This window comes from Colletotrichum aenigma, assembly GCF_013390185.1.
Source record: "Colletotrichum aenigma strain Cg56 chromosome Unknown KSG_Cg56_contig05, whole genome shotgun sequence".
Taxonomy (NCBI): domain Eukaryota; kingdom Fungi; phylum Ascomycota; class Sordariomycetes; order Glomerellales; family Glomerellaceae; genus Colletotrichum; species Colletotrichum aenigma.
In genome coordinates, this window is record NW_023500911.1 from 2,246,909 (window position 1) to 2,273,875 (window position 26,967).

General features: G+C 54.9%; 6 protein-coding genes across 6 annotated transcripts; 1 reads left to right on the forward strand and 5 right to left on the reverse strand.

The window, feature by feature from the left end:
- Positions 1-954: 954 nt before the first annotated feature.
- mfs1-9 (Transporter mfs1) lies at positions 955-2,822 on the reverse strand (the record flags this gene model as incomplete). Its single annotated transcript, XM_037323526.1, has 2 exons — positions 955-1,874; positions 1,928-2,822. 2 exons carry the CDS (start codon positions 2,820-2,822, stop codon positions 955-957), a joined length of 1,815 nt encoding a protein of 604 aa, XP_037178699.1.
- A 2,861-nt stretch (positions 2,823-5,683) lies between these two features.
- CGCA056_v008280 (uncharacterized protein) lies at positions 5,684-7,596 on the reverse strand (the record flags this gene model as incomplete). Its single annotated transcript, XM_037323527.1, has 2 exons — positions 5,684-6,958; positions 7,015-7,596. 2 exons carry the CDS (start codon positions 7,594-7,596, stop codon positions 5,684-5,686), a joined length of 1,857 nt encoding a protein of 618 aa, XP_037177440.1.
- Positions 7,597-8,064: 468 nt separating this feature from the next.
- Positions 8,065-8,679, reverse strand: LSM4 (putative U6 snRNA-associated Sm-like protein LSm4; the record flags this gene model as incomplete). The annotated part of the gene is made up of 4 exons (XM_037323528.1): positions 8,065-8,253; positions 8,319-8,369; positions 8,422-8,562; positions 8,677-8,679. The coding sequence occupies 4 exons, from the start codon at positions 8,677-8,679 to the stop codon at positions 8,065-8,067; spliced, it is 384 nt and encodes a 127-aa protein (XP_037177439.1).
- Positions 8,680-10,283: 1,604 nt separating this feature from the next.
- pho-5-2 (Repressible high-affinity phosphate permease) lies at positions 10,284-12,762 on the reverse strand (the record flags this gene model as incomplete). The annotated part of the gene is made up of 7 exons (XM_037323529.1): positions 10,284-11,032; positions 11,082-11,252; positions 11,311-11,452; positions 11,505-11,997; positions 12,059-12,108; positions 12,159-12,529; positions 12,585-12,762. The coding sequence occupies 7 exons, from the start codon at positions 12,760-12,762 to the stop codon at positions 10,284-10,286; spliced, it is 2,154 nt and encodes a 717-aa protein (XP_037177442.1).
- Positions 12,763-16,442: 3,680 nt separating this feature from the next.
- Positions 16,443-18,067, reverse strand: metE-1 (Homoserine O-acetyltransferase; the record flags this gene model as incomplete). Its single annotated transcript, XM_037323530.1, has 3 exons — positions 16,443-17,484; positions 17,537-17,923; positions 17,988-18,067. 3 exons carry the CDS (start codon positions 18,065-18,067, stop codon positions 16,443-16,445), a joined length of 1,509 nt encoding a protein of 502 aa, XP_037177441.1.
- Positions 18,068-19,223: 1,156 nt separating this feature from the next.
- tho2 (THO complex subunit 2) lies at positions 19,224-26,510 on the forward strand (the record flags this gene model as incomplete). Its single annotated transcript, XM_037323531.1, has 2 exons — positions 19,224-23,792; positions 23,844-26,510. 2 exons carry the CDS (start codon positions 19,224-19,226, stop codon positions 26,508-26,510), a joined length of 7,236 nt encoding a protein of 2,411 aa, XP_037177444.1.
- Positions 26,511-26,967: the final 457 nt, after the last annotated feature.

The following is a 26,967-nucleotide window of genomic DNA, read 5'->3' on the forward strand; positions in this document are numbered from 1 at the left end:
AAACGTCCCTACATCTAGGTATCAGTTCGTATTGACGTATGCCTCGTCAAAAGTCCGAACTCCGAGTAGCAATTGGGCCATGAGTCAAAGCTTGTTGTCTTGTCAGGGTCAGTCGGAGCTGTCCGCTTCCTGGTTCTTGTGCCGTAGAAAATGTGGCTTGATCAAATGCATGTCACAGTTGACTCGTGTCGCCTACCCTCCCGTTTCCCACTAGAGGTTCAGCTGAGAGCGCTCATAGAAAGTGCATTGGCGCTATGGTTGCAGTCACAATAGGACGTGCGGATATCACAGATTAAGTTATTCTGGGGAGTTCAAGCTTGCATGATAGCTACGTTCAACGTGTCACGCCAATTAGTGTCCTTTTGAGGTTGACAGGGTTTGAATTGCCAACAAATACGAGCATGGATTGCATGAGATATGTTGACATTGGCATGGATGCAGTCAAAGTCACTGTTTAAAATGGAAACTGAGAGACTTCTATTAGAAATTTTTGGTTCATCGTGGCATACAGCTTTATGATCGAGAGGTATGCCGAAACATGGTGTAGCTACTGTTGACTCAGCGATAACAAGTGTTTCTCAATCCAAATGCAAACTTGAATAAAGATTATGTGTTCCTTCCTATTCTCGGCGTCAATACTCGTGCTGGAGTTGTTGATGAAAAAATTCCAAGCTACGCGTTACAATACGTATGAGGGTTTTGCTAGTTAGCATAGAGCATTCGACTCAGCCTCAGATCCAGGGTTTAAGAGTTCGATGTAAGGGCGCAAGGTATGATTCAATAGTTATTCAGTATAGATTGACATGAAATCTAAGCATTATGTATATCGTTAAGACTCGCAATCCCCTATGATTCCCCTAGCCTAGGTATACCATCAAACAGAGCCAGCTAGCTCAAAAGACTCCACGCAACGCTGTGCCAATTTCCATCAAATGTAAGCGCTTCCTAGTTTTCTCATCCAGAGATAGCAAAGGTACTTCTGGCCCTCAACCTCGCTCCGTAGAAGTAAAGCAGCCAGATTCCAATGATTCCAATCGTGCTCAGTCCACCGAGCAGACTCGTGCCCCTCGCGACACCAAGATTGCCATACAACGGTCTCGCGAACAGGATGCTCGCAAACGCCAGCGCCGACCGGAAGAAGTCGTTACCGGCAAACAGGCTGGCTGCGTACTGCGGGTAGCTCAGCGGTACGTACACGAAGATGCACTGCATTACCACGAACACTGTGGCGCCATAGACGGTGATTCCAATCGTAGGCGCAATCCAATGGATTGCAGGCGATGCCGTCCACGCAAAGATGAAGAGACCGATCGTAGGGCCGAAGGCTGCAGGCAGAGCAGGAACAAGGCGGCTCTCCTGCACGGGGAAGCCGAACTTGCGGATGCGGGGGATCATGTAGAAAGCGAGGTAGGACATGTACATGGCGACGCCAATCAGGCAGGCGACCAGGATACATAGGAAGACCAGACCGATCTGGCCAAGCGACATGTGGTAGTAGACTGGGTAGACGAGGGGAAAGACCTCGAAGAAGCTGTAGTAAATGCCGTAGATGATGGCCGTGTAGATTTGGACGAAGAGAATGGCCGGGTCCTTGAGTGTGATCTCCAGGGGCTTGATGAGGGCGTCGATAACCACGGCTGAGGTCTTGAGGTCCCGCTGGTCGATCTCGGACTGAGACATGAAGCGCGAGTTACCGGTGAGCTTGCGGAGGCGTTTGGCGCGGCGGAGGAGGATGTTAGGGGCGGAGGTCTCCGGGAGGAAGATAAACATCACGATGAAGACGGGGGCGGCGGCCCAGAGGATCTCCCAGAGGGACCAGCGCCAGCCCTTGGCGGTGACGGCGTAGCCTGAGAGGAGGGGACCAAGAGCGGGACCTAGGTGATGATTAGAACGGCATTGATGAGAAATATTATCGACAGTTGCTTACCGCAGTATGCAGAGCTAGTCCACATGATGAGTGCAAAGGGGTAGGAGAGGTTCATCATGGAGTAGATGTCACCAAGTGAGGCAGCTCCCGAAGCAAGGCATGGAGAGCCGAAGAGACCCTGCAGGAAACGGAGGACCATCAGACCGGCGTAGTTGTCGACCAATGGCGCAGGGATAGAAACGATAACAAAGAGAAGCATCGTGACAATGTAGATCGGGTTGCGCCCTATTCTGGGGATCTCGGAAAGGGGGGAGAACACCAGTGGGCCGATGCCGTAGCCCAGAACGAAGAGGGCGAGACCCAGTGAAGCTTCAGTGAGATTGACGCCGAACTCGTTGACGACGCCTTCGATTGAGCTCGTGTAGATTGCTGATGAAGTATACACAACGAATGTGTAGATGCAGATAATTGCGGTGATGAGGAGGCGCTTGTTGTTAGACCAATTCAGAGGATTGCTCCGGTCGTCGGAGAAGTACCAGTCCACCAGAATAGCACCGTCTTTGGTCTTCTTCGGTGCGATAGGTATGCTCTTGGTCCTTTCAATGTCGTGAGCCTCGTCGACTTCCAAGCGTTCCTGTGAGTACGGAGCCGTCTCTTCTCTGCTCCGTGTCCGGGTGGCCCCGACGCCATACGGTCCGGCGTCAGCTGTCTTCTCCTTGGAAAGGGTGTTCTCTTCGTCGCTGTGGCTGGAGGCGGAAGAGCTGGCCGGCGCCGGTGATGTTACGGCCGGGGTGGCTTGTGCGGTAACGTCCTTCTCGTCGGAAGAATTCATAACGTCAAGCCATTGTTGCGGGAGCTGGAAGTCGGGCTCTTCTTCCGGGTAGCGGAGGAACTTCGTCCCTGTGAGAAGACGGATGAGCTGGCCCACCGGTGCGTCTATGATTAGGTTCGCCATTGAGACGTTGTGTGATGATGTGGCTTGAGCGCTGGTATCTATGATGCCAATCCTGCGATTGAGCGATGTTGGGTTGGTTGGTTTGCTGTCGCAGGCTCTAGACTTATGTGTCTATGCCTTCAGGTCAAGTATGCTTGATGTTGAAGCTGATGGAGTGGTGAGAAAAGAGATTCGAGACATGAGATATTCATGGCATCTATATACTCATCATCATCTCGGACGAACAATGGAACAAGCCTCTAACATCAACACCAAAGGGACTACCATCGCGCCTAGCACGTCAATGATGACCGAGCAGGTATCAACCCTTCGTCCGTCCGTGGCAGCCCGGGCTTACGAGCTCCATTAAATGCGACGCGGAAGAAATCAAGTCCCCTTTCTAGCGCGTGCGAACATCAATTATGAATCACACCGGATCGAAGCTTTCGAAGCTACCGGAAAGGGAGATGGAGCGCATGCATGGTACCGCCCGTCTGGATTGCTGTCGTGCTCTAGCGGCGTAGGGACTGGGGCACTCGGTTTCCCCAATGGGCAAATCTGGTTACCACGTCTCAAATCTGCTGCGGTAAGATCTAACCGTGCCACCGGGCCATTGGACCCCCGTTTCGCGTCTGGACTTTGTGATTCATTCCGAGTCGTCTGGAGCAAGAGACAACATCATGTAGGGCTGACGTGACGTCGTGGGGAGGGAGATGGCTTGTGGGCGGGCGCTGGAGTTTAGCACGCTAGACCCGTGTGGGGAGGTGGCGTTCCCTGAAGGTGTAGCGAGTGATAATGCTGATGGGCAGACATTGGTGCCTCAGTGTAAGATTAGGATAACGGGCGGTACATGACAGAATCACTAATCCGCCCCACGGATTTTGGTGCATTTATCAGCGAGATCCGGCATCCCTCGTAAATCTGTTTGGAAGGCTGTCTGTGATTGGCTTGTCCGTAAGGAAGAAAGCTAATGTGCGGTTGGGGTCAAAAGCTTAAGCCCAGTCGTCATCCCGCGCCGACTCACAGGTTACACCATTCTCGAATGGGAAAATGTTTTCCTCCGACTCTTATAAATCCGTATGCCGCCAAGCAATTAGAGTGCCTTTTCTATGTTGAAGCTTAGAGCCTGAGAGAAAGCCGTCGAGGTGCGCTGGTGTGTGGCTTACGTCGGCAGATGGCACGTCAGGGACGTTTGCAGCATACCGTAAGCACCACTGGACAAAAAGCCCCTGGCCGTTTGGAAACTTCTTCACGAGACGTGAGATTGTTTAATTAGCTCGAGATGATGATTCCAGGTGTTCACGTCGTCTCATGTGCTGAAGCTTGGATGCCCCTGTGGCTGCCAATAAGGCAGACCCTCTCAAGCACAATGGTCGAATTATTCAGCTGAGAGGAGTCTGTCAGCAGAGCCCAAATTCATATCGTTAGTGCCTGAGCTACGTCTCATGTCTGCATCCCGGCAACAACGGTTTAGATAAGGTTAATTGACGGCAGATGAGTCACGCTGGACCACCCTCTCGGGTTTCCGGTTGAGGTTCTGGTGGTGAGCGGGAATAGTGCTAGTCTCCGTATTTGCTAAGTCCGACGCGATTTACAGCTCTGGAATCATCTGCAGCGAAGGGATCTTCAGTAACAACTATCAAGCTTGATTCATCGTCTCTCCAGCTACCAAATATGACCAAACTATGTTTTACCCTACTAACATGTAACCATAGCCAATATCCGAAAGGCTTTTCTGATAGATCATGCTCTTCTAAGATGTGCCCTTCTGCTTGGGTATCGCAAGGTTTCGTCTACTTCATGCAGAAATGACAGAGCTCATGTCTTTTATTCTACCCCCCTGCTACTTCATTGACTTCCTGGGCAGCCTGACTTCTGAGCGGTCACATATGCTCAACATATCGGTATTCATCACAATCTTCGGGATACCTCACCTTCTTTATATCTGCCGGGCTTCAGATTAGCGACCTGTCGTCAAGTCTTCCTGTCGCATAGCCTTCTTTGAGGTGGAGTCTTGCTGTCCGGGCGGATAACTATTATGTTAGTTGTAATAATTTTTTCTAAATCAATGATTCTGTGCCTCCTATTGTCCCTATCGTTCTTGTCGTCACTATCGTCACTGTCGTCCCTATCGTTCCTGTTGTCGTTATCGTTCCTGTGGTCCCTATCCCCAACGTCGTCTCTATCGTCGTGATTATCGTCATTCTTATCGTTGATGCCTACTATCCGCCCAGGTAACAGAACTCTTGAGGTTATGCTGCTAGGTTATAACAAGGCCAACTTCCTCGAGAAATTCGGCCGCGATAATTTGATGGATCTTTGTGCTTTTCTTGTAACTCAATGAGAGTCTCAAAGCTACAATCTGAAACTTGTCAAGAACAAGTCCGGCCTTCCAATTGCACGTTCATTGTGTGTATGGTCTGAGGAGTTTAGTGGTCTTCTTCAACGATGTCGCACTGGGTCCTCTTGAAACTGGCCTAAAACCAATCGCCGTTGGATCTTAAGCGTGTTCAAGATGTGAGCCTTATAAGATCCCCATCGTCCACAGCCCCTGATGGCTCTCAGTACACCACAACTGCACAATACCACCATTCAACGCCGTCATTGCAACTGCATCATTGTCACTTGCGCCCCATCAACAACAATTGCAAAGACGTTCATCACCTAGAGAGTCACATCAACCAGATTATCGTCTTCAACTATCGTTGCTCACCGGAGACAATGTCCTGGGCAGCTTTCAAGTGGCTTTCATAAACTTGGTGTCGAGATCTTTTGTGTTTTCTACCCTCAACATACCTTCAGGGTTCATCGAGTTCATTTGATAGTGCAAGTTCGATCCGACCTATACCTCTTTGTATGAACAGTAGCTGACAGCTACCACATCACGACGTCCAAGGATGCCTCTCGTCAGGATCGTCCTCCAAGCCGCCCGTCTCCTCTCCCAGCCCCGTAGTCCTCTTCACATGCTCCGCAAACGACGCCATCAGCTTCGCAATGCCAGACTGGACGTCCATGTTCCTCTTCTCCGCCTGCTCCACCAACCACCAGACACGCTCATCCTGCGCGTCGAGCGACTTCCTCACAAGCACCAGCAACGTCCGCTGGCTGATCCACGCCTCGGGCTTGGCGCCAGTCTCCGGGTCGGGAGCGTCGCCCAGCATCTCCACGCACTTGTACGCCATGTCGAGGTCGCCCGCCATGACGTGCTCGAAGACGACGTCCGCAAAGACCTGCCGGTCGCCCTTGAGCGCCAGCTCCGGGTCCTCGGCCACCAGCATCCGCCGCGCGTCCGCGTCCTCGCAGGCTTGCAAGAGATACCGGACCGTAACGTGGTTCGGGGGAGCCTCCGTGTAATTGGGGGCATTCCTGTAAATTTCCAGCGCCTTGGCATACCCATGCGTCTCCACCGCAGCCTCGACGAGCACATTCAGCGCCGCTATAGGAATCTTGTACTCCTTCTTCAACGCAGCCAGCGCCTCGAGGGCTGAATCCAGGCTCTCCGGCTCCTTCTTGACCCATTCATAAATCGAGCGCGCGCTGGCGTACGGCGCGACGGAGATGGCGTTGAACATGATACACAACACCCTCAGCGCGCCCTCCAAGTCCCCGACGCCGCCGTAGCAATCGATAAGCGGCTCGTAGTGATGCGCCTGCAATTTCCCGCCCCGCTGAGCAATCAGTTTGTTCGCGTTCGTGACCAGTTCGAAGTCGTGGTGCCGCGCCGCCGTGTTGATGATGTTCAGCAGCACGCCCTCGGGCAGGGCATACCTGTCCGCCTCGTACAGCCGGCCCCAGACGTATCGCGTGCCCTCGTAATGGTACGCCTGGCTGCAGACGTCCAGGAGCATGTGCCACATGGACAGCGGGCTCTCGGCGGCGGCGGTGGTGTGCGCCTTGCTGTGCGCCAGCCGGACGGCCTCCTCGACAAACCCACGCTGCGCGAACATGAAGATGAAGATGTCGTAGACCCACGGCTGCACGGGGACGTGGTTGTCGATCATGCACTCCAGCTTGTCGAGTGCGAGCTCGAACTGCCCGTCGCGTAGGAGGCCGAGGGCGACATGGCCGTCTGCTTCCGGGTTGACTTCCGTCCAGGACTGTTTCATGGCTGCGAGGACCTCGTTTCGGACGATGTAATCGGGGTGGACTGCGAGAGCCTGTATTCCCACTAGTTAGCTTATGAGATCTGGCACTTTCTCTTCTGGTATCGTACCGCTAGCGCTGCGTAATGAATGGCCGGCGAGGGCGCCAAGTGCAGCTCTCTCATCTCCGCAAACAGCTGTGCCAGCATCGCTGCGGAACCCTGAACATCTGCCATGGCGACGACCAAGTGCTCGTACAGCGCGGGGCTCAACTCGGCGTCGCGGTCAGTGACCAAGTTTGTTATGATCACCGCCACCTTCTCGAAGCTCTTCGGCTGCCCGCGCAAGACTTCCAGTGCTTCGTACACAGCAGCCTCCGGCGCAGCTCGCAGCGCTTCTATTGGATCTGGCTTAGAGGGGTCCCGCGGTCGTTGTCTCGCCGGCGGCTCGTCTTTGACGGGCACAAGTCGGCTTCTCGCATCTTCAAGCTCCTTCTGCGTGGCGACTTCGTGGTATGCGCCGCCCCCGTACCGTCGACATTGTGTTCGGACTGCGCGGGGTCGAGTGGTGAGGGTGGAGGGGAATCGAGGTCTAGTTGCTGGCGACGGGCGGGCGATGGCTGGAGAGCTCAGTAATTTTGCTGCGGCGTGTGCGTCGACGGAAGGGCAAAGGCAGCGCCATAGGCCGTCGAAAACTATTCGGGATCCCGACATGGGAGTTCGCAATATTGGGGTTTCGCGTTTCTGCCGAAATTCTTGGAGCTGTACCTGGCAGAATTCGGAGCTTTCATCACCGACACATCCTGGCCGACGCGGGGTCACGTGACATTCAATGACTGTTCCTGGAGAGCTTTCGAAGTGCAGCAATTTCAACACGGGCAAAGCACTTCAACAGGATCTTCATCTCATGGATATCTCTTGTTTGTTTGTAGAGTACTTAAAATGATTCATTCGGCGTGCACGCGTTTCCAGGCCCAGGTAGCTGCTGGTGATGCCTGGGAAAGTCTCCAACCGTCAGCCCAACAGCAGCACGCCCTGTCCCTCCGTCGCGAGACGCTCTTTGGTGGGTTCCATGGGCAGATGCTTCTCTGCTTTGGTATTATTCTGGATTCTGGACCTCTACGTGGCCCGTTGCGCCGTAGCTCATTCTCGCATTCCTCGCAGTCATGGAAACCTCCCGCCTCATGATGATGGGCCGCGGCCCCTTCCACGGCCGCCTCTCTGTCCTCTGCCGCGTCCCCTGTCTCCGCCGCGGCCGCCGTGGTCGCCTCTCGATTGTCCGCCCCTGCCTCCGCGGAAACCTCCCTGGTTGTTCTGCTGGTTCTCCTTGACCAGATCGATAATATCGTCGGGGACTCGGAGGTATTTAATCTGTTGCAGCGCGTCAGCATTCCGTCTTGCTGGTTCTAAACTGGGTAGCAGGCCATTGTTCATACGTTGTTTCCCTTCACGTAAACCTCGGGTATCTTAACGAACTTGTCGCCTTCCTGTGTCCACGTCAGTCGAGAGCGTCTGGTCGGGGGGATAGCCGTCGCGTACCGGACTCGTCTGCACGACCTCCTTCAACGTCAGGTTCATCCAAGTGTCGCACATGACGAGGTGACCATTCAGCGTTTCGCCGTTCTTGAGCTCCACGAGCATAGGGTGCCCTTGGGCAGCGTTCAAAAGACCGAGGGGTAACTGCGAGAGCGGGCCAGCGTTAGCCAAACATGCGGTGGCAAAAGCGAATGAAACATCAGAATTGCAGTCGCCTCTGCATGCTCTGAGCATGAGATGCGGCGCGGGCATACGTACCATCTTGCAATCTGGGCTGCGTGAGCTTGCCTTGGGAGAGGGAAGCTGGGAGCTCGACGCGGCGGTTTGCGGTTATGCGACCATCAGGAATTTAGTGGGGCACTTCGGTTTCGGTGAGCTTCAGGTGTGCAACAAGCGAAGACCAGCGGCGACGGACCCTTCCTTCTCACCTTTGGCCACTATGGGACGCTGAATGACGTAGCTGATTCGTGGACAAAGGACCCTTGGAGCTTCAATTATACCATCTACAAAATCATATTCCGAAGTACACATGCCATCCATACAAACTGGAGCCTCTTTCTCTTCCCAGAGCATCGCACTAGCAAAACTCACCAGCCAGCAGGCCACGAAAGCAAAAAATCGGTGGGAACATTAAACCAAGATGCAAAAAGATGACCAACGCGGGGCTCGAACCCGCAGCCTTCAGATCGCTACACCACTCGAAAGTGGATAGAAGTCTGACGCGCTACCATTGCGCCAGCCGGCCAGGTTCGGGATCTCCAATTGTTAATTGGAGGCGTTGGAGGCCGGAGCAAGTTTGTAATCTAAGTAGCGCATGTGTGGAGAATCCGTGTTCGCCCGACCCACACTTGCGCGCATCACATCGATGCTTTCACGGCTGCGCTTCGATCAGTCGTGATGCTAATCTTCCTTTTACCCTACCTAAATCCTCGTGTATTTAGGATTGTTTCTTGCCTTAGTCTTAGGCACGAGCGGTCTTCTAGACTTTGTCACTCTAATCAGTTGTTGGTCATGAGGCCTACCTTACGCAGGAGTAATTGCCAATTCAACTTATACAATTTTGATCGAGAAAATTGCTCCCGACACCGCGTCCCCAGAATGCGTGCTATTCTTTACACTAACTGACTTGAGATACCATGTCAATGTCAGATATACGAATTTGGAGAATACTGTAAACGTTAGACGTTTGCTATTTCACCTCTAACCTTGCCGTTGATGCCTGCTATGTTTCCCTCAGACACTACTTTCAGACCATACTTCTTTCTAAGTGGCTTATCTGCCGGCATTGCACAATAAAGCAGCTGATCAAACCAGCTGAGGTAATGAACATGAGAATGAGAAACCGGCAGCATTGTCGTCTGTTAACTTACCTGCCACAAGACACTGCTTGTCACTGCCAAGGTTCCCTCCCGAGCCGTCGTTCGCTCCCCGTCCGGCGACCCACACACTCCGACCCCAGCCCGCTTCAAAATCATCACCACATCCACCTCCGCCCACCGCCCCATACAGTAAGGGCTAGGGCATTCTTCTTCAACAACAGCTGGTCGGTTAGCTCAGTTGGTTAGAGCGTGGTACTAATACATCACCAGATGTGTTGAGTAATGCCAAGGCCGGGAGTTCAAGCCTCCCACTGATCATGATCACGGTCGTCCGCGACAGACAACGTCTTTTTTGGACCGTTGGCTGAAGTTGCTGCGTGAGCAGCCTCATGATGACATTACTCATATGCTGTCTAGCTGGACATATAATACATACATATAATCATAAGAGCAATTCACTTGCGTTTTTCCCAGTCATAATACATAAAATAAAGTCTTACCCAAACGCCCGCTTTACCTTTCAGACGCTTTCCTAAAAGAAAGAAATCATACTCTCGAATCTCGGCGCAAGAGGTTTCCGGCATCGTGCAGCTTCACGTTCTCCATGGGCTGCGCGCCGCGATCGATTCTGCCCCACCCAGCGCCCCAGGTTGGGACCTGTTCAGGTGGTATTTCGTCTGCGTTGGCCGTGGAGGGACCGTAGGAAGAAGATACGCCGCTATTTCGGAAAGTCATGGCGTACTCGTCCGAGCTACCGGTGCTATTATTTGCACCCCTGTCCTTCCTCCTCTTCCGCCAAAACCGGGTTTGATTTCTCCTTCTGCGTTCTTCTTCGGCTAGAAGGTCCGGAGACGTCATGATGCCGACGCGGACGGCCCGAATGTTGCTCATGCGGGGGTAATGGAAACCAGCAGGGTGGCCGCCAGCGAAGGGGTTCCATCTGCCGCTGTAGCGCGGGTAGTGTGATATACTGCCGTTGCGACCGCGATCGTAAGAGGTCGGAGTCTCGCCGGCCAATTCTTCGAGCGTCATTCCTTTCGTCTCGGGAATCAGGAGGGTGGCGAGCATGCCCAAGAACATGAACAAAGCGAACAGCTCGAGAAGACGGTCAAGCCATGGCGAGCAGGCATTGCCGTGACAGTCGGCAGGCGTATCCTTCGACAACAATGGGATACTAATGATTTGTGCAAGAATGGCGCCGACTTTGCCCATCGCTGCCGAGATACCGTGGCCCGTAGATCGATAGCGTGTTGGGAAGCACTCTCCCGGAACGATGAAGGTCGTCGTGTTCGGGCCTGTCCATGTTAGTTTGGTCAGCGAAGACGGCACGTTCCAAGCACTTACCGAAGTTGAAGAAGAATTGTCCAATAATGTAAAGCGTGAGGAAGATTGGGTGCGGAAGCTGATGAAGCATGAAGCCCAAGATGCAAAATAAGACGGTCAGGACGAAGAAACCCAACATCTGCAGGGGCTTGCGACCCATCGTGTCGATGGCGAATACACTAGCCCAGTACCCTAAGAAGACAATGTCAGCGGAAAGAGTTGCGAGTCATATTTGCAAGAAGACTCATACCAGGGATAGCTCCAGCAGACGACAAAATAATCATGCCTACTGCTTGATTATGTAGCTTCTCGTAGAAATTGGCCCCATCGCCATAGCCAATAGCTTGAAGCACAGAGGTATTGTTCAATCCTAGGCCATAGAATGCCAGATCCTGCCTCACATATCAGCGTATCAAAATGTAGTCCAGGAGCAGGGTGACATACGAGGAAGAACCAGGACAAGGCAGTGCCCGTCAAGGTCTTGAAGTTCTTCCACTGAGCGAAGAACGCAAACGTATCGCGCCATGAGGCACTCGGGGTGTTGTATGCGGGTCCAGCCTGTTTCTTCATCCTGAATTGTAGCTCTGGATCGACCTCGCCTTTTGACTTGCTGGCCATATACGCCTTGATGTCGGCGTCAGCCTTCTCAACATCCTGCTCCACATCAAAGGTATAACGGGGCGTCTCGGGAATGGTGACGCGGTAGTACAAGGCAAGACAAGCTGGTAGAGCGCCGACTCCGACGATGATTCGCCATGAACGGTCGGCAGCAAGTTGACAACGTTCATGACAGCTGGCAATCGTGGTGACGTCGAGATAAGATTCTTTGAATGCTTCCGCCGTAATGAGGGCGACGACTGAGGCACCAAGTTGGCCCAAGCCTTGCATGCTGAAAACTGCAGCAATCATGGCTCCTCTCCAGCGGGTTGGCGCAAATCTGTCGTGAGTGTAAGCTCGAGCATTCCCCGGTAAAGGTGATAACAGGAGAGATAACGTACTCTGAGGTGATGACCGAGCTGAGCGGATAGTCGCCGCCAATTCCAATGCCCTGCTCGTTGTTAGTTATGCGGGCGTAGAGGAAACCCATCATGACCCTACCATGATAATTCTCCAAAAGATCATTAGCCCTGTAAACCCAACCGACTGACTTGGCGAGACAAGTGCAGCGCTCAGCGTCGCCAAGATAATGATGCCAAGTTCCACTCCATACATCCTCCTCCTGCCGAAGACATCCGCAAGCCAGCCAAATACAAGCTGACCGATGATTATCCCAGCACTAGTCGAAGCCTTAAGAGCGGAGTTGACGGAGCCCGGTAGCTCTCCGTGGTTACCGCCGTAGCCATGCTGAATTTGATCCGGCGGCCCTTGCCAGAAAACAACCCCTAGGAGGGTGATGATAAGGTTGATTGCAAAAATATCGTACGAATCGAGGAAGAATCCAACACCTGCTACCAAAATCGCTCTCACATCTGTTCCATCGTATTAGTGAACACGCGTCGGCGAATGGGCAATCCATCAACTAACGGTATAAGCCAAAAGGAACTTTGTCAATCTCGCTCAAAGCCAGCCGCCTCCGTAGGGCGGGGTCTGATATGTGCGAATAGTCGTTGTAAAAGTTGTGAAAAGCATTGTTGCCTCCGTTGGTCCGCCGGTAACCCCCTCGCTCGGAGGGGGTCATCGGCGGCGGTAACATGTCGTCCATCTTCAAAAGTCTAGCGGTTGAATGCTCGAGCGGTGAGGGCGATTATTTACGACGGCGTTGTGGCCCGATCTATAACTCGATGGTTCGCCCGGCAGCCATGATGAAATCGGAAGTTGTTCGTATACCAAGATGCGTCGTCCTCCTCCGGTGATCCTCCCCTCCAGCGTCAGTCCAAGGGTGGCGTCGTCACAGGCGGTGTCGGTCGACTCGATGGGGTTCTCCGGGTTATTAGAGACTGGGACTCGAGATACAAGTGATTGCGGCAAGATCTCTGGGCGTTGAAGATCAGGGGACTAAGTTCAAGCGTCTCGGATGTAGGTGCGCGGGACGAAGGGGTGTGGGAGAGTTTAAAGGGAATGGGCTGCAAGACCGTCTGGGCCGCAGAGGCGCATGCCACCTACGTCCCGCAGGATCCGTTCTGCAGGACGTTCGTAATGGCACACCCGATGGGGCGAGCGAGGGGCTGAACGTGGGCGACAGGGTACGACAAGGCAAGCCTGTCGCAAGGGGATGCCTGAACCAGGGATGGTGGGGGTGTCGGCCGCGAAGTGACCGATTGGATAGGCGGAATGGGACGGGGAACGTTATGTCCGTGTTGAGTGTCGGCCTTGTCTTTGCCTGTAGCATCAGCAAAGACGTGGGCTGTGCTTGATGTGAGGTTAAGTGACGCAGGAAACGACGATGATGTAGGACGATAAACAGAAGCGGAAATGGACTCGTTGGACGAGGCTTAGGTTGAAAGGGGCCTCATCGTGGTGGTGGTTCGCGTGCCTCCAAGGTTAGGGGGGTTGTTTATTGACTCCCGGTGGGAGTTTGGGGGCCACACAGTCCAGGAACGGCGAGCCCCAAAGTCAAAAAGATGAGTGTGTCGGGATGGAGAAAGTATGCAGTCATTTTGGGAAGCTCGGTGTCTGATCCCAAAGGGAGAGATGTCTCAAGTTGTTAATGTGTAGCGCTAATTGGAGAAAACTTGGAATGAGACTGGAGATTGAGTTTTCTCGCACTCTGCCAGAATCAGTTGAAGAGACGAACAAGAAACGTACTTTAAAAGAGTAAACGGCAGTGGGTGACTGTGAGTGTAAGAGAATGGATGCAATGAGTGGTACGACGTGGGCCCAGAAGGCGCAGGTGAGATTAATCCCGGGCCACGTGTTGGCGATACCGCCAGATGTTCACTCTTCTGCCAGGGGCGGGGCTTTCTGTACCGGTCGAAAGGCTGGGCAGACGACCTAAGGAACGTTGACATGGCGCTAATGCAAACCTGAACAGAAATGCAGCAGAGACACCGAACGCTGAAAAAGAATTCGTCCTCGTTGTCGTAAGATGGCCCCGGCTCTCAGCGGACAAGCTTTGGTTGGCCATACGTACGCTTTGTGGAGGGGGATGGGATCGGACAGATGTGAGGGCCAACTGTTGGTCATTTGAGACGAGGAACAGCAGCAGTGCGCGGCCAGCCAGGACGGAAATGGGGGAGAGGGACAGGCCAGAAAGAAAGGACGGGCAGTTGCCAAACTGTCACGGAAGCCGGACCTGGCTGGACTCTGGGTCTGAACGCACCTGCTGCAACTTGCGACTTGCGACTTGCGACTGCAGGATAGATACCAAAGCAAGGTAGGTGCGGTGGAGGTAAGGCAATGTATTAAGACAAGGTACGGTACCACGGATACGAATAACCTGGGAATAAACTTGAGGAGGCCAGACGCCAGCCCGTGGATCTCAGACATCAGGGTGCATTCGCATCCGGAAGCTGGAAATGGGCACAGGCAGGCAAGACAGGCAGGCACCGGCTCACAGCTGAGGAAGGCAGGCAAGCAGGCAGGCAGGCAGGCATGGACAGGAGACAGGGCAACACAGGGCAGGTGCCAGGGTTAACCCCACGTTGCCTCAGTCATGGAAGCCCCCACCTCGCTTGCTTCTTGCCCGTTGAATCGTTAGTCGACCCTGCCCTGTCTTCGCGCCTTAAGAAAGTGCTTTCCTCCAGCGGCACTCCTTCCCTTCGTCCTTTTCCATGTTGCACTGTTACACTCAGAAAAAGGCGCGTCTGTGCCGTCCGCAACGTCCGCAGGACACTGGTGGAGCGGCAGGGAAAGTGCCCTTAATGCGGTGGCTCCTCCCCACTGATTCCAGGCAGGGGTGCTCCTTCTAGAAGGGCGCTGGAACACCGTCCACACGGAACCCTCTTGACGCAGACCGGCAGCAGATCTGTCCCGATTGGGCCACTGTCAACCTGAACCCAAAGCCTTTCTTCTCGCCCACGAGGGGTGGTGGCTTGATGGCGGATAAAACACGTTGAAAACGCGCTCCTCTTTGTCTTGTCTGCTGTCCAACCATACGCTGCCGTCTTGACCTCTCTCTTGCCCAGCCACGGCGACACAGGACGCCTCAGCACGCCGCATCAGGTTCACCTAACCAATTGCCAGCAAAATAGCCGTGCCCAGGTATTCCCGTCCGCCTTGCTGATGACAGGACCACCTCGAACCCCCCACAGTCTCCAGATCTGCCAATGCACTCGCCTGCCTCTTCACCGAGACGGACAAGGGTTCCCCGAGCCAATGGCAAGGATACCCTCTGACACGTGGACCTCGTGGGCCTCGAGACCGAGCCTTCTCCGGCTGCTGACGATGTGCGGTTACCGGTAGGGGGATGGCCGCATTTCTACACTTTCATCGTCGATGCTTGGCCAGGCTGTGGCTGGTTTTTTTTGGGCCTGGCTGAGAGAGGCGGAAAAATGACTGCACTCGCTTCCGCTCAAGCATTACGCTGGTGGCAGGCAAATGATTTGTCGAGTCGTGCCAATAGCCGGCTGACGTAAAACGTCTCAATGCGCCCTATTCCCGCTCTTCTCTCCAACCACGAAGCAAGCTCATGGTCTTTGCTCGCAATTAACTTTCGTTTCACTTCTCTGTGGAATGATTGGCGAGTCATCTTCTGACCTCATTCTAGCTTCTTGCCCAGCGGAAAACCTCCGTTGGCGCTGCTCACGCTGTCTTTGTGGCGGAGGCTAGCAGACATGAGTTCAGGAATTTCCGAACGGTTCTTCATCTCCAATCCATCTCACTCCGCGTGGCAACCTGCCGCAGCATCCTTATTCATGTCAACAATTGCGGGCGTTCAATAACGGGCTCGACTCGACGATGGCGGACCATTCCGCCGGCGTTCATTAATATCACATTTACACAACAAAGTTGACCAAACAAAGTTGGAGTCTCACGCAAGAGACAGCTTGAAGTTGGCACACGTTTGCGGCGTCGTTCGTCCCTCGTACGGACGGTGCCAGATACGTCGGCCATACGGTGCCCCTCTTCGTTCTGCCCTGCGCTGAGATAACCTCCGCACCCATGACGACCGGTGCCATGTCACACACCACAATATGGGCCGGCGGGGATCTGAATTTCCGGGCGTCAAGTGGAAACTCTCACGCCTGGCTCTGCCTATGGCATGCTAAGAACTGAAGTCTGGAGATTGCGTACGGGTACTGGTTCCGCTTCATTGAAGTTCTGGACTGACACGTCACGTCCGAATCGTCCGCTTGAGCAGAGACATCCCAACTTTACGCAGCATGAAGAGTTCCTTTTTTTGCACCGTCTATTTCCATGATCGCTGACTTGTTGAAAGAAACCAGGCCTGTTGAAACAAAACAAACACACAAAACTCCACCGGACACCACCGTCATATCTTTTCTACCAGGCGGTAATGTCGTCTACCTCGGCCTCTCCAAAGGTGCTACTCTTGGTCAGCTGACCCACACCAACTTCCTCGACCTCCTCGCCCTGCTTGCTCATAATATCAGGCAACGTTTCTTTCAAGAAGCCCAATACGTAGTGGTTGACCTGCTCGAACTGCAGCAAGAAGGCGTCGTGGCCCTCGGGGCTGTCAATACGCTCGAGCCTGGCGTTCTTGATGTGCTCGGCGATCTCCTCCTGCTCAGCGAAGGTAAACAGGCCGTCGCTCTCGATACCGAGAACCAATGTGGGTTGCTCGATAAGGGCCAAAGCCTCAGCAATCGTCGGCGCGCGGTCACGGGAGACATCGTGAGTATCGAGCTTCCTCGTCATGGCGATGTAGCAGTTGCTGTCGAAACGCTTCACAAACTTCTGTCCCTGGTAGCGCAGATAGGACTGCGCGGAGAAGTATGTTGAAGTAGGGAGCTTGTCGCCGCCCGTAAGGCTGTCAGTCTGGGGACCGTGGAATTGGGGATCAGGAGCGTCGGCAACTGCGTCTGCCGTCGCGCCGTTAGCTGACGTCTCGCTGATGCCTCCCTGGCTGTTCTGCCGCGAAATGGTAGCCCGCTTGACATTGTGACCGTCGTTGTGAATGTGGAAGTGGGCCTCTGACGGCGTGCTAGGGCGGGGCTTCTCGCGGATAGTCTGCCGCCTTGAGGGGTCCGGTATGTTTCGTCCGAAACGGGACTCGAAGGAGTTTCGGCTGCGGTAGGTCAGGAGAGCGGACATGCGAGCGGCGCCGAGACCGGTCGACGGCGGGTCGTCGAATGGGTAGTAGCCGTCGTCGTACTTGGGGTCGGCATAGATGCTCTGTCTCTGTGCCTCGCCCCAGCTGATACCCCATGCGCTGTGTCTGCTCGAGGTTGCAATAGGCACAATGCAGCGGATGTACTCCTTGCCCAGGTACGCCCACTCCAACACAAACATGCCTCCGAGAGATCCACCGATGACTGCGGCGATTTGCTTTACTCCGAGCTCATCCAACAGCAGCTTGTGCAGGCTTGATTTCCGTGTTAGTTGATGTAGGTATCCACTGGGGCGAGCACACTCACTTGACATCATCACGGATTGTCGTGAGAGGGAATTCGGGCCCGTATCTCGCCTTGGACGGATCGCCGTCCTTGGCAGTGACTGGGCTTGCGGTGCCGTAAGGGCTTCCGAGAGCATTCATGCACACAATGAAGAATCTCGAAGTGTCGAATGCTCTTCCGGGTCCACCGAGGAGGGGACCCCACCAGTCGCTGACGTCTGCGCTGCCAGTCAAGGCATGGCAGATGACCATGGCATTGTCGCCATTGGCGTTGAGCTTGCCCCGCGTGGTGTAGGCGACGGGCACATTCTGGAGGGTGACTCCCGACTCGAGGGTGAAGGAGGGGATGGTGGCGATTTGTTGCTCCGGAATCAGGGTAGCAAACGGGTTCTCAGGCTGCGTCTGGGTTCTTTCTTACAGGTATTCAGTCACCGGTCTTCTCATCTCATGTTCAAGCAAGCGCGTGTGTTTACAATGGGAAGGGGTATGAAGGGTGTTCAGGACGTTGAATGACATGTTGGTGTAGAAGAGCATTTCGAGTCACTTGACTCATAGTTCTTAGAGGATTACACCGAGACGGGGTCGCGTTGGACGCGCCGGGGCAGAGGTTATACTGACCGTTTCTCGGCTGAGAGCCGTTTTGTAAATTTTGTTCCGTCATCCCGACTTCGGAACCAACGAGGGGCCGCGCGAGTCTGGCAGAATGAGGTAAAAATGGTCTCAATTGGCGATGCAACGAAGAGTCGTAAACAAAATGGGACAAGGGCAAGGTTTCTGGGGACTTGAGGGTCCTCTGCGATGGCGAGATATGCGAGATATATGAAGAATCTGGGATTGAGACTTGCTGAGAATGACTCTTCACTGGCCGGCGTTCAGCGAGAAGAAACCAGAGACCAGTCCCGAAAATGGCGTAATCGCTCCGGGGGGTTTCTTGGGTAGGTAGGCAGGTACGTACTTCCCGATAGTTTTTTTTTTTTTTTTTTTTTTTTTTTTTTTTTTTTTTTTTTTTTTTTTTTTGCGTTGTGATTCATTGGCTCCGCGGGGTCGATGACTCAACCAGCAGCTACAAGTCCTCGCAACGGCGGATTTTAGGGGAACCCCTGCAGATTTGCATGTAACCGATACATGCCGCCAGCCGGTACAGAATTCGTGTCTGGCCCGCCCCACTTCCAGCAGAGCCGCCCCAGACGGGAGTCGTGGTCAGAGCCGACGGACGCTACCTGCGCTGACAGCCTTGTCTTTTCGTGAGGCTGCTATTCGTACCTACCACCCGTTTGCAGTGAGCGAAGTGGATCTGAAGCTCTGTGTCTCTGGTGGATCACATTGCTGCAACTGCCTCTTCACGCGAGAAATCGTCCATCCTCACCATCCCCGTCGCCAAACCCGAAAAGTCACCCAAGTCCAGCCAAACGGCGACGACATTTCTCTAATCATTGCATCGTTTGTTTCGGGTCTCCGAATTGTTCCTTCGGCAAGACACGATTCCGCCTAATTTTATTTCCTTTGTGCACGTCATTCCTTGATCTAGCTATCGACACGCGACGAGAGCTCCTTCCCTCCGCCTGGTACCTCACCTCCTCCTCCTTCTACCAGCCACGCGCGCGCAAGCGAACGACAATCAACTGACCAGACATACCGACAGGAGAGAAATACAGAATCGACGCGCGTCTCCAATGATACCCTGAACGAAATCTCGATCCGAGAGCAACATGCCTCCGAAGCGCAAGGCTCGCGGCGGTCTCGCCAACGAGGGAAGCAGACCCTCTCCTCATCGGCCCGGCGACACGACCATGGGCCAGCGCGACAGAGACTTCTCCGAGGGAGGCGGAAGAGGCGGCCGCAGTGGTAGGAACACTAGACGAAACGACCGCCGGGATTCAGCACAGGGACAGCAGCAATCACAACAGCCGCCCGCGACGAGCTCATCGAACCCCTCCCGCGTCACGTCCCCGACTGTCCCCAGACCTCCTTCGGCACCATCTCAGTCGCAACAGCCGGCGCCGGCACCAGTCACAACCGACCAAGCGGCGGCCACCGCTGCTGCCTCGATATCCCACCCGCCCTCTCCGGTGCCGACAAATTACTGCTACGAACATATCACCGACGATGCGATCGCTTCGTGGACGGCCAAGAGCCGACAAGAGCTGATCGAGCATGCGAAGCAGTCCAAGGTTGATGTTGACATTGAAGAGCTGACCAGCATCTACCAAGAATTCATCCATGCTGTCTTGGAGGGCCGCCTGTCGCCCGCCGACGCTGGCGCGTGCATGAAAGAGATACTCGGTTCGGAATCGCAAGAAATGATTAAGGAGTCATTTTCGTTCGAGCCGCACACTCTCTTCCTCGACACGCTGTCAATCATCTTCGACAATGATCGCGGACTCTTCAAGCCCCAGCTCCGCGACTTTATCCAGTGCAGCGGCATCTCCCCTGCCCTCCTCCGCCAGGTCCTCGATGCCCAGCTCTTGCAGGATCTCGGCCTCATCCGCACCACCTTTGTGAAGCTCGGAATTCGCCACGCCACCAACCTTCTTTACCGACAAGCCAACTACAATCTGCTGCGCGAGGAGACCGAGGGTTACTCCAAGCTGATGACCGAGCTTTTCACGACCAGCAGCTCGGAACCCCCCACAGCCGAGGCAGCCCACGCAGCGTTCGAGCGTCTCAAAGGCCTTATCGGAACTTTTGATCTTGACGTCGGGCGTGTTCTCGACGTTACGCTTGATGTTTTCGCCGCCGTGCTTATCAAGCAGTTCCGGTTCTTCATCAAGCTGCTTCGCGTCAGCTCTTGGTGGCCTCGCAACCAAAACCCGCCCTCATCCATCTACGTGGGCGGTCTACCCAACTGGGCTCTACCTGAAAACTCACACTGGCAGTCGAGTGATGAGTCCGAAGCAGAGGCGGTTGAGTTGAGACGTCAACGTGATATCGAGTTCTGGAACAGGGCTCGTGAAATCCATCTGGACGCCTTCTTCCAGCTTGGGGGAAGGGAGGTGACGGAAGAGAACCTCAAACAGTTGGAGGCATCCGAGTCAACATCCGAAGCCGAAGTCAACGCCGCTTCGGCGTGGATGAAGGCAACAAAGACGCTCCCGCCTCAAGGCAACCGCACTGCTGCCCAGCTCCTGGGCTTCAAGTTGCGATTCTACTCTTCCGACGCCCGAGATGCCGCCGACGTGCTGCCGGCCAACCTTCTCTACCTAGTTGCGCTTCTCATCAAGGTCGGATTTATGTCAATCACTGACATTTACCCCCATCTCTGGCCTCTGGACGACGACATGGAGACTTTGAGGGAGAAGCGCATGAAGGAACTCGAGGAGAAGGAGAGACAGAGTCGACCTGGTGCCGCACAGAATGCGCTCCTTATGGCGGGTGCCCTTCCCGATGACACAGCACCTGTGCCGACCACTCGCACGCGGGATGCCTCCGGAAAGGTCGATGCGGACGCGAAGACCGATGCCGGCGCGGATGAGAAGGAGAAGCTACCGGAACCTATGGAGCAGAAGGCGGCATTGCTCATCTGTCTGTTGACGATTGGCGCCATTCCGGAGTCTTTGTTCATTCTTGGCCGGTTCCCCTGGCTCCCCGAGGCTTTCCCTGAAATCCTTGACCGCGTACACCGCATCCTCAACCACAGCATTGAAAAGGTTTATCAGGAAAGCCGACCCACACCCATCTGCTTCGCTGAGTGTCCTGCTAAGTCGATTGCCGACCTCGACCAGAGCGGCGTCCCTAAGGGCACTGTCAAGCTCACTACTACGCCGACCAAGAAGTCCATGAAGTGGCCTTTCCCCGACGGCTTCGACCCAAGAGACCAGCATTACCGATTCTACTGGGACGAGTGGGCCGACAATGTCCCTGTTTGCCAGACCGTCGAGGATGTCTTCACCCTGTGCGATACCTTCTTGAACATCTCCGGCGTCAACATCGGCAAAGACCCTGCTCTACTGGCAAAGTTTGTCAGCATCGGAGCTAAGAGTCTTGGACAAGATCGGTCCCAGGACAACCTCGACCGCTGGCAGGAACTTCTCCGACGCATTTTGGTTCCTGCCCTCAGCATGACGACAGCCAACGCGGCAGTCGTGAACTCTGTCTGGGACCTTCTCAAGCTCTATCCCGTCACCACCCGCTACTCAATCTACGCAGAGTGGTTCGAAGGCCAAATATCTAGATTGCCAGCCATGAAAGCAGCCTTTGCCCGCACTCGCATCGAGACCAGAGGTGTGATGAAACGCATTTCGTTGACCAATCTTAGCGAGATGGCGAAGTCTTTGGCAAAGACCAGCTACTCGTCCCCAGGCATTGTCTTCAAGGAAGCCTTAAGCCAGATCGAATCCTACGCCAATCTTATCGAAGCTTTCGTTGAGTGCGCGAAGTACTTCACTGACTTGGCGTACGACGTCCTGGTGTGGTCATTGATGAGCTCCCTCGGCGGCAAACAAAGAAGTCGCACCCAAGAATCTTCGATCCTTCTTACCAGCAAATGGCTTCAAGCTTTGTCCAAGTTTGCCGGCAAGGTTTTTAAGCGATACTCGATTTTGGACCCGAGCCCCATTCTTCGATACGTCGATGATCAGCTGTTCAAAGGCAATTCTACGGATCTGATCATTCTCAAGGAGCTCGTAGCCTCCATGGGAGGCGTTGTTCAAGTCCTTGACTTTACCGACGAACAGATTCTTGCCATGTCAGGAGGTGAGGTGTTGCGTCGGCAGACCCTGCTTGGACTTCAGGACAAACGTTTCGAGTCGGGGCGCAGTGCCAAGCGTCTCATGCAATCATTGACCGAATCGAAACTTGCTGGACGTATTCTCATCAACATTGCTCAATACCGCCAGTCAGCCATCTTCAAGCTCCCTGATGACGAGGCTCATATCAAGTACATCGGTTCCGTTATCGACGACAGCCACCAGATCTTGGTTCAGTATCTCGACCTTCTGCGAACGAACTTGGAACCACAGGAGTTTGATGCCCTTGTCCCTGCCATTGCCCGTTTGATGGATGACTTTGGTCTTGATGCCAGTCTCGCTTTTCTCATCGGCAGAGAAGGCGTCTCTCACGCCATGTTTGCGAAGAAGCCGGATGCTCCAGCTATCGCGGATACCGACGGAGACGTGTCTATGGTGCCGACTGGCGAAGAGACGACTGAGGCTGAAGAAAAGACGCTCACGCCTCAAGAAATCCGGGAGAAGGCGAAGAAGGACGCCATGCGCCAGATTCACGAGGCTCTTGAGCCCCTTATCGCCTCCATTCAGTCCATCACGCCCGAGGCTTCTTGGAGCAAGCTTAGTTCTGAGTTCTACGTTCTCTTTTGGGCACTTCAACTTGGCGACATCGAAGTACCTGCCGCAAGCTACAACAGTGCCCATAAGAGAATTGCCAACTTGGCCAAAGATCTCAACAGAGACCGTTCGGACATGAGCCGCAGCGGCGTCAACAAGAAGAAGACCAAAGAAGCCGAACTTCAAAAGATTGGCAACGAACTTCCCAAGGAAGCTGACCTGCAGATGAAGAGAGCACGCGTCGTCAGGGACTATATGTCTGATCGAATGGGCACGTGGTTTACAGGAACGGTTACCAAGCTGAACGGTGTTTCGGACGCAATTCTGGAGCAATGTTTGCTTCCCCGACTCGTGCTGTCCGCCAGCGACGCTGAGTACTGCTACGCCCTCATCAGAAAGATTCACAGCTTCGGTGCACCCAACTTCCGCTTGAAGGCTTTGTACGACCGAATTTTCAACGTCAACCGACTTCGGTCCATGATCTTCACTTGCACCGTTCGTGAAGCCGAGCATTTCGGAAGGTTCCTGAACTGCATCTTGAAGGACCTCGCCAAATGGCACCGAGACTCCAATGTCTTTGAGAGGGAAGCCGTTGGCAAGCGTAGCAATCTGCTTGGCTTTGCATCGGAATTTGATGCTGAGGGACAACCAACGGCGTACTACGACCACGCGCAATTCCGAGACATTCTGTACGGCTGGCACAACAAGCTCAACCTGGCTTTGAAGTCCTGTCTCGGCGGCATGGAGTGGATGCACATTCGCAATGCCATGACGGTTCTCAAGGCTGTTCTTGAAATCTTCCCAGCCGTTACGTTCATGGGCAACCAGTTCATTGAGCAGCTCAAGACCATCACCGAGCGTGAGGCAGCCTCCAAGACTGCGACAGTAGGAGAGGAAGGACACCGCGTTGATCTTTCAGTTGCTGCTCAGGGTGCATTGTCCGAGTTGCAGAGAAGGAAGGCGAAGTGGGTATTGCCAGCAGGCTTCCGCCCAAATATGGTGGGTCGATCAATCACAACCCAGACAACAAGTATGCTGACCACCACCCAGAACGGACAGGCCCAAGGAAAGACGAAAGACGGCGATGCGGCAGGTCTGCGCCCGACCGCTGCCGAATTCAAGCCTGGCTCTGCCAAGAGTGCAGCAGAGCAGGAGGATGGAGAAGTCAAGGACGGCAAGGATGCCGAAAACCGACCGTCTGGTCCGTCGGCGCCCGCGAATATCGGTCAAAAGGATGCCAATCTTCCTCCCAAGCCCTCTGGTGCGCAGAGAGACTCAGCGAAACTCGGTGCTACCCCCTCAGCCAACTCTGCCGCCTCGAGCAAACCGTCAACGCCGAAGCCCCATGTCGGTACCCCGTCAAATAACGCGCACCAGAGGGACGGCCCCAAACCTATTCCTACGAGCGCGCCTTCAGGCCTGCCTAAGAGGCCCGACGTGCCTATTCCAGGCCACTACCGCAACCACTTTCCTCCTGAAGGCCTGCCCGAACGCCGCGACCAGAGAGACAGCCGCGAGCCACGTGGCCCCAGAGATTCTCGAGAACCCCGTGACTCCAGGGATCATAGGGAATCACGGGACTCTAGAGACCCTCGGTTTGTTGAGCCCACTCGCCCTGACCGCAGCCGCGAATTCGCCAATCAGGAACGCCGAGGACCAGACGGTCCCAGAGAAGTCGGTCGCTTGTCAGAGAAGGACTGGCCCGGCAGACAAGAACCTCAGCGCCGCGAACACGGTACTCATGATCGTGACAACCGCCAGTCACGGGACAGACAGCCTCAGGCTAATGGCCGAGCTTCTGAGCCTGGTCGACTTTCGAGAGACACAGTCATGTCCACGCCACCCCCTCAAGCAGCACAGCCGCCACCTGAAGAGCCGCCCATCAACTCTGCCCGTCTTGCACTGATCCAGGGTGACCAGCCAGACAGGCCCAGCCGTTCAGAAAGGCCACCGCGGTCATCCGAGCCCGATCGTCGCAGTGGCAGAGGACCTCGAGGAGGCGACTCGGACCGCGGTGACATCATCAACCCGGAGCGTGCCGCCTTGATCGGAGAGACTCGCCCGGAGCCGCCATCGCGTCCAGCACGGGATGAGCCCAGAGAAAGAGGCACGCCTCGCGGCCACTCTCCCAGACGCAGTGGACGCTTCAACCCAGATACCCCTGACGCCGGGAGAGATGACAGACATGGTCGCTCTCATCACTCAGACCATCGGTCCTCGAATCGGGATGCACACAATGAGTCCCCAGCTACGCATCCACGAGCCGATCGAGCTGGCGACCGTGACAGTAGCCGGCCTGGACAGGATAAGGGCAGGGAGGCATTCCTTGGCCCCAGTCGAGGCTCTGATCCCGATCACACCCGCCAAGACCACAACTATGGTCGCTTGAATCCTATCCAGTCTGTCGTTACGAACGAACCGCCCTCCGGACCTCGTGGTCGTGGCCGAACATCCGCTCGAGGTGGCGGTGCCATGAATACGCCCAATCCAAGATCCGATGGACGCTTTCCCGGCACCGATAGCCCGGCGGCGCCTGACGAGAGGCATCCACCAACCGGACCGGCTTCGGGTAGGGGGCGCAGGAATCAATACGACCCGAATCAGAATCAGTCCGTGAGCTCGCCGACGACAGCGACGCCCACTCCCAGCACACACCCCGACCGCGCTCGTGTCATCAACTCTGGACCGCCTGGCCCACCAACTCCGGGTGCCGGAGGCCCAGCCACTGGAGTTCACCCTGATCGCTTGGCCCAGATTGCGCCGCCTCCTCCACCGCCACCTCCGGGACAGCCGCCCAACCATGGCCATTCCCGGCCATCGCTGCCTCTTCTCAACACCCCTGACCGGCCTTCTGGAGGCGGCAACAGGAACGTCCAGACGCCCACCGGCAACTTCCCTGGTCCGACCGATGGTGCACCTTCTGGACCGGCATCAACTGACAGAGGTCGCGGTGGCAGTCGAAGGCAACTTGCGGGTATCAACAATACTTTGCAACAAGCCCAAGCTAACATGCCGGAAACTAACCGCGGCACTACCATCCGGGGACGTGGAGCAGCTCGCGGTAGCATCGCTGGTTCTGACGCTCAAGTGTTGACCGGCGCGTCTCCCATCTCGACTCCGACTCAAGAACGTCCGGATCCAATCCGGCAAGATCGCGGCCAGGCTAATGGAGAGGATCACTCACGCAACGAGCACGATCGCAGCAGAAAAGAACACCGCTCGGACCGCAGCCGACAGTCAAGACGAAGCAGCCGGGAACGAGAGCAGCGCAGTCAAGAACGCGAGAGGGAGCCCAAGGAGCCACGTGAGTACAGAGACCGAAGGTCCGGGGCCCAAGGCCATTCTTCGAGCAACCGAGAGGAACGTGAGCCGAGACGGTCAGGACGGGATCCTTCCGGTAGCACCAGAGACTCTCACTCCAATGCCGCCCATGGCACCAGCCGCGAGAACATTGGTGGAGGTGGACGTGAGCCACGTCACCGTGGCGATCGTGGCGACGGCGTGCGTGCGGATGGAGCACGAGGAGAAGCAGGTTCGGGAGGACGTAATGAAGAATGGGGTGGAAACACGCGAGGTGCGCCTAGAGGAGGACAACGCGATGGCGGTTCGAGGCAGAATGACGACCGACGCGAGCCGCGAGAGGAGCGCGGTCGCAAGAGGAGAAGCGAGGACGCCACCGGCCTCGGGAACGATCGCGAGAAGAGGCAGAGACGTTAGGAGAAATCTCAGCCTTGGAGCAATGGCGGGGGATGTTTCTGATGATAATCGACAAGAGGGAGAGAGAGAGAGAAGGCCATGTTCGCGAAAGAGGAAAGAAAAGATTATTTGAGTCGATACGACGACATGCGGCACAGAATGGGCAAAGAGGACCACACACATTCCGCGACGAGCATTTATTACACTGCTACTATTATTTTACTTTGCGAGTTTTGCACGACTGGTCAAAAAGGATGGCCGAAATTCCAAGTTCAGATACAAAGACAATCCACTCCGTGTCAAACCCTACAAAACACATCATACACATACATCACCCTCGTCGCTCGGGCACTATCAAGGGGCCGGCGCAGCGCAGCCGGGAAGAGGGGACAGATACATCTCGGTACCCTCTCTTGCCTGGTGTTGCGGATGACAGCCCTGCGATTGCACGCACCCATGCGACCTTTATTAGACTTGC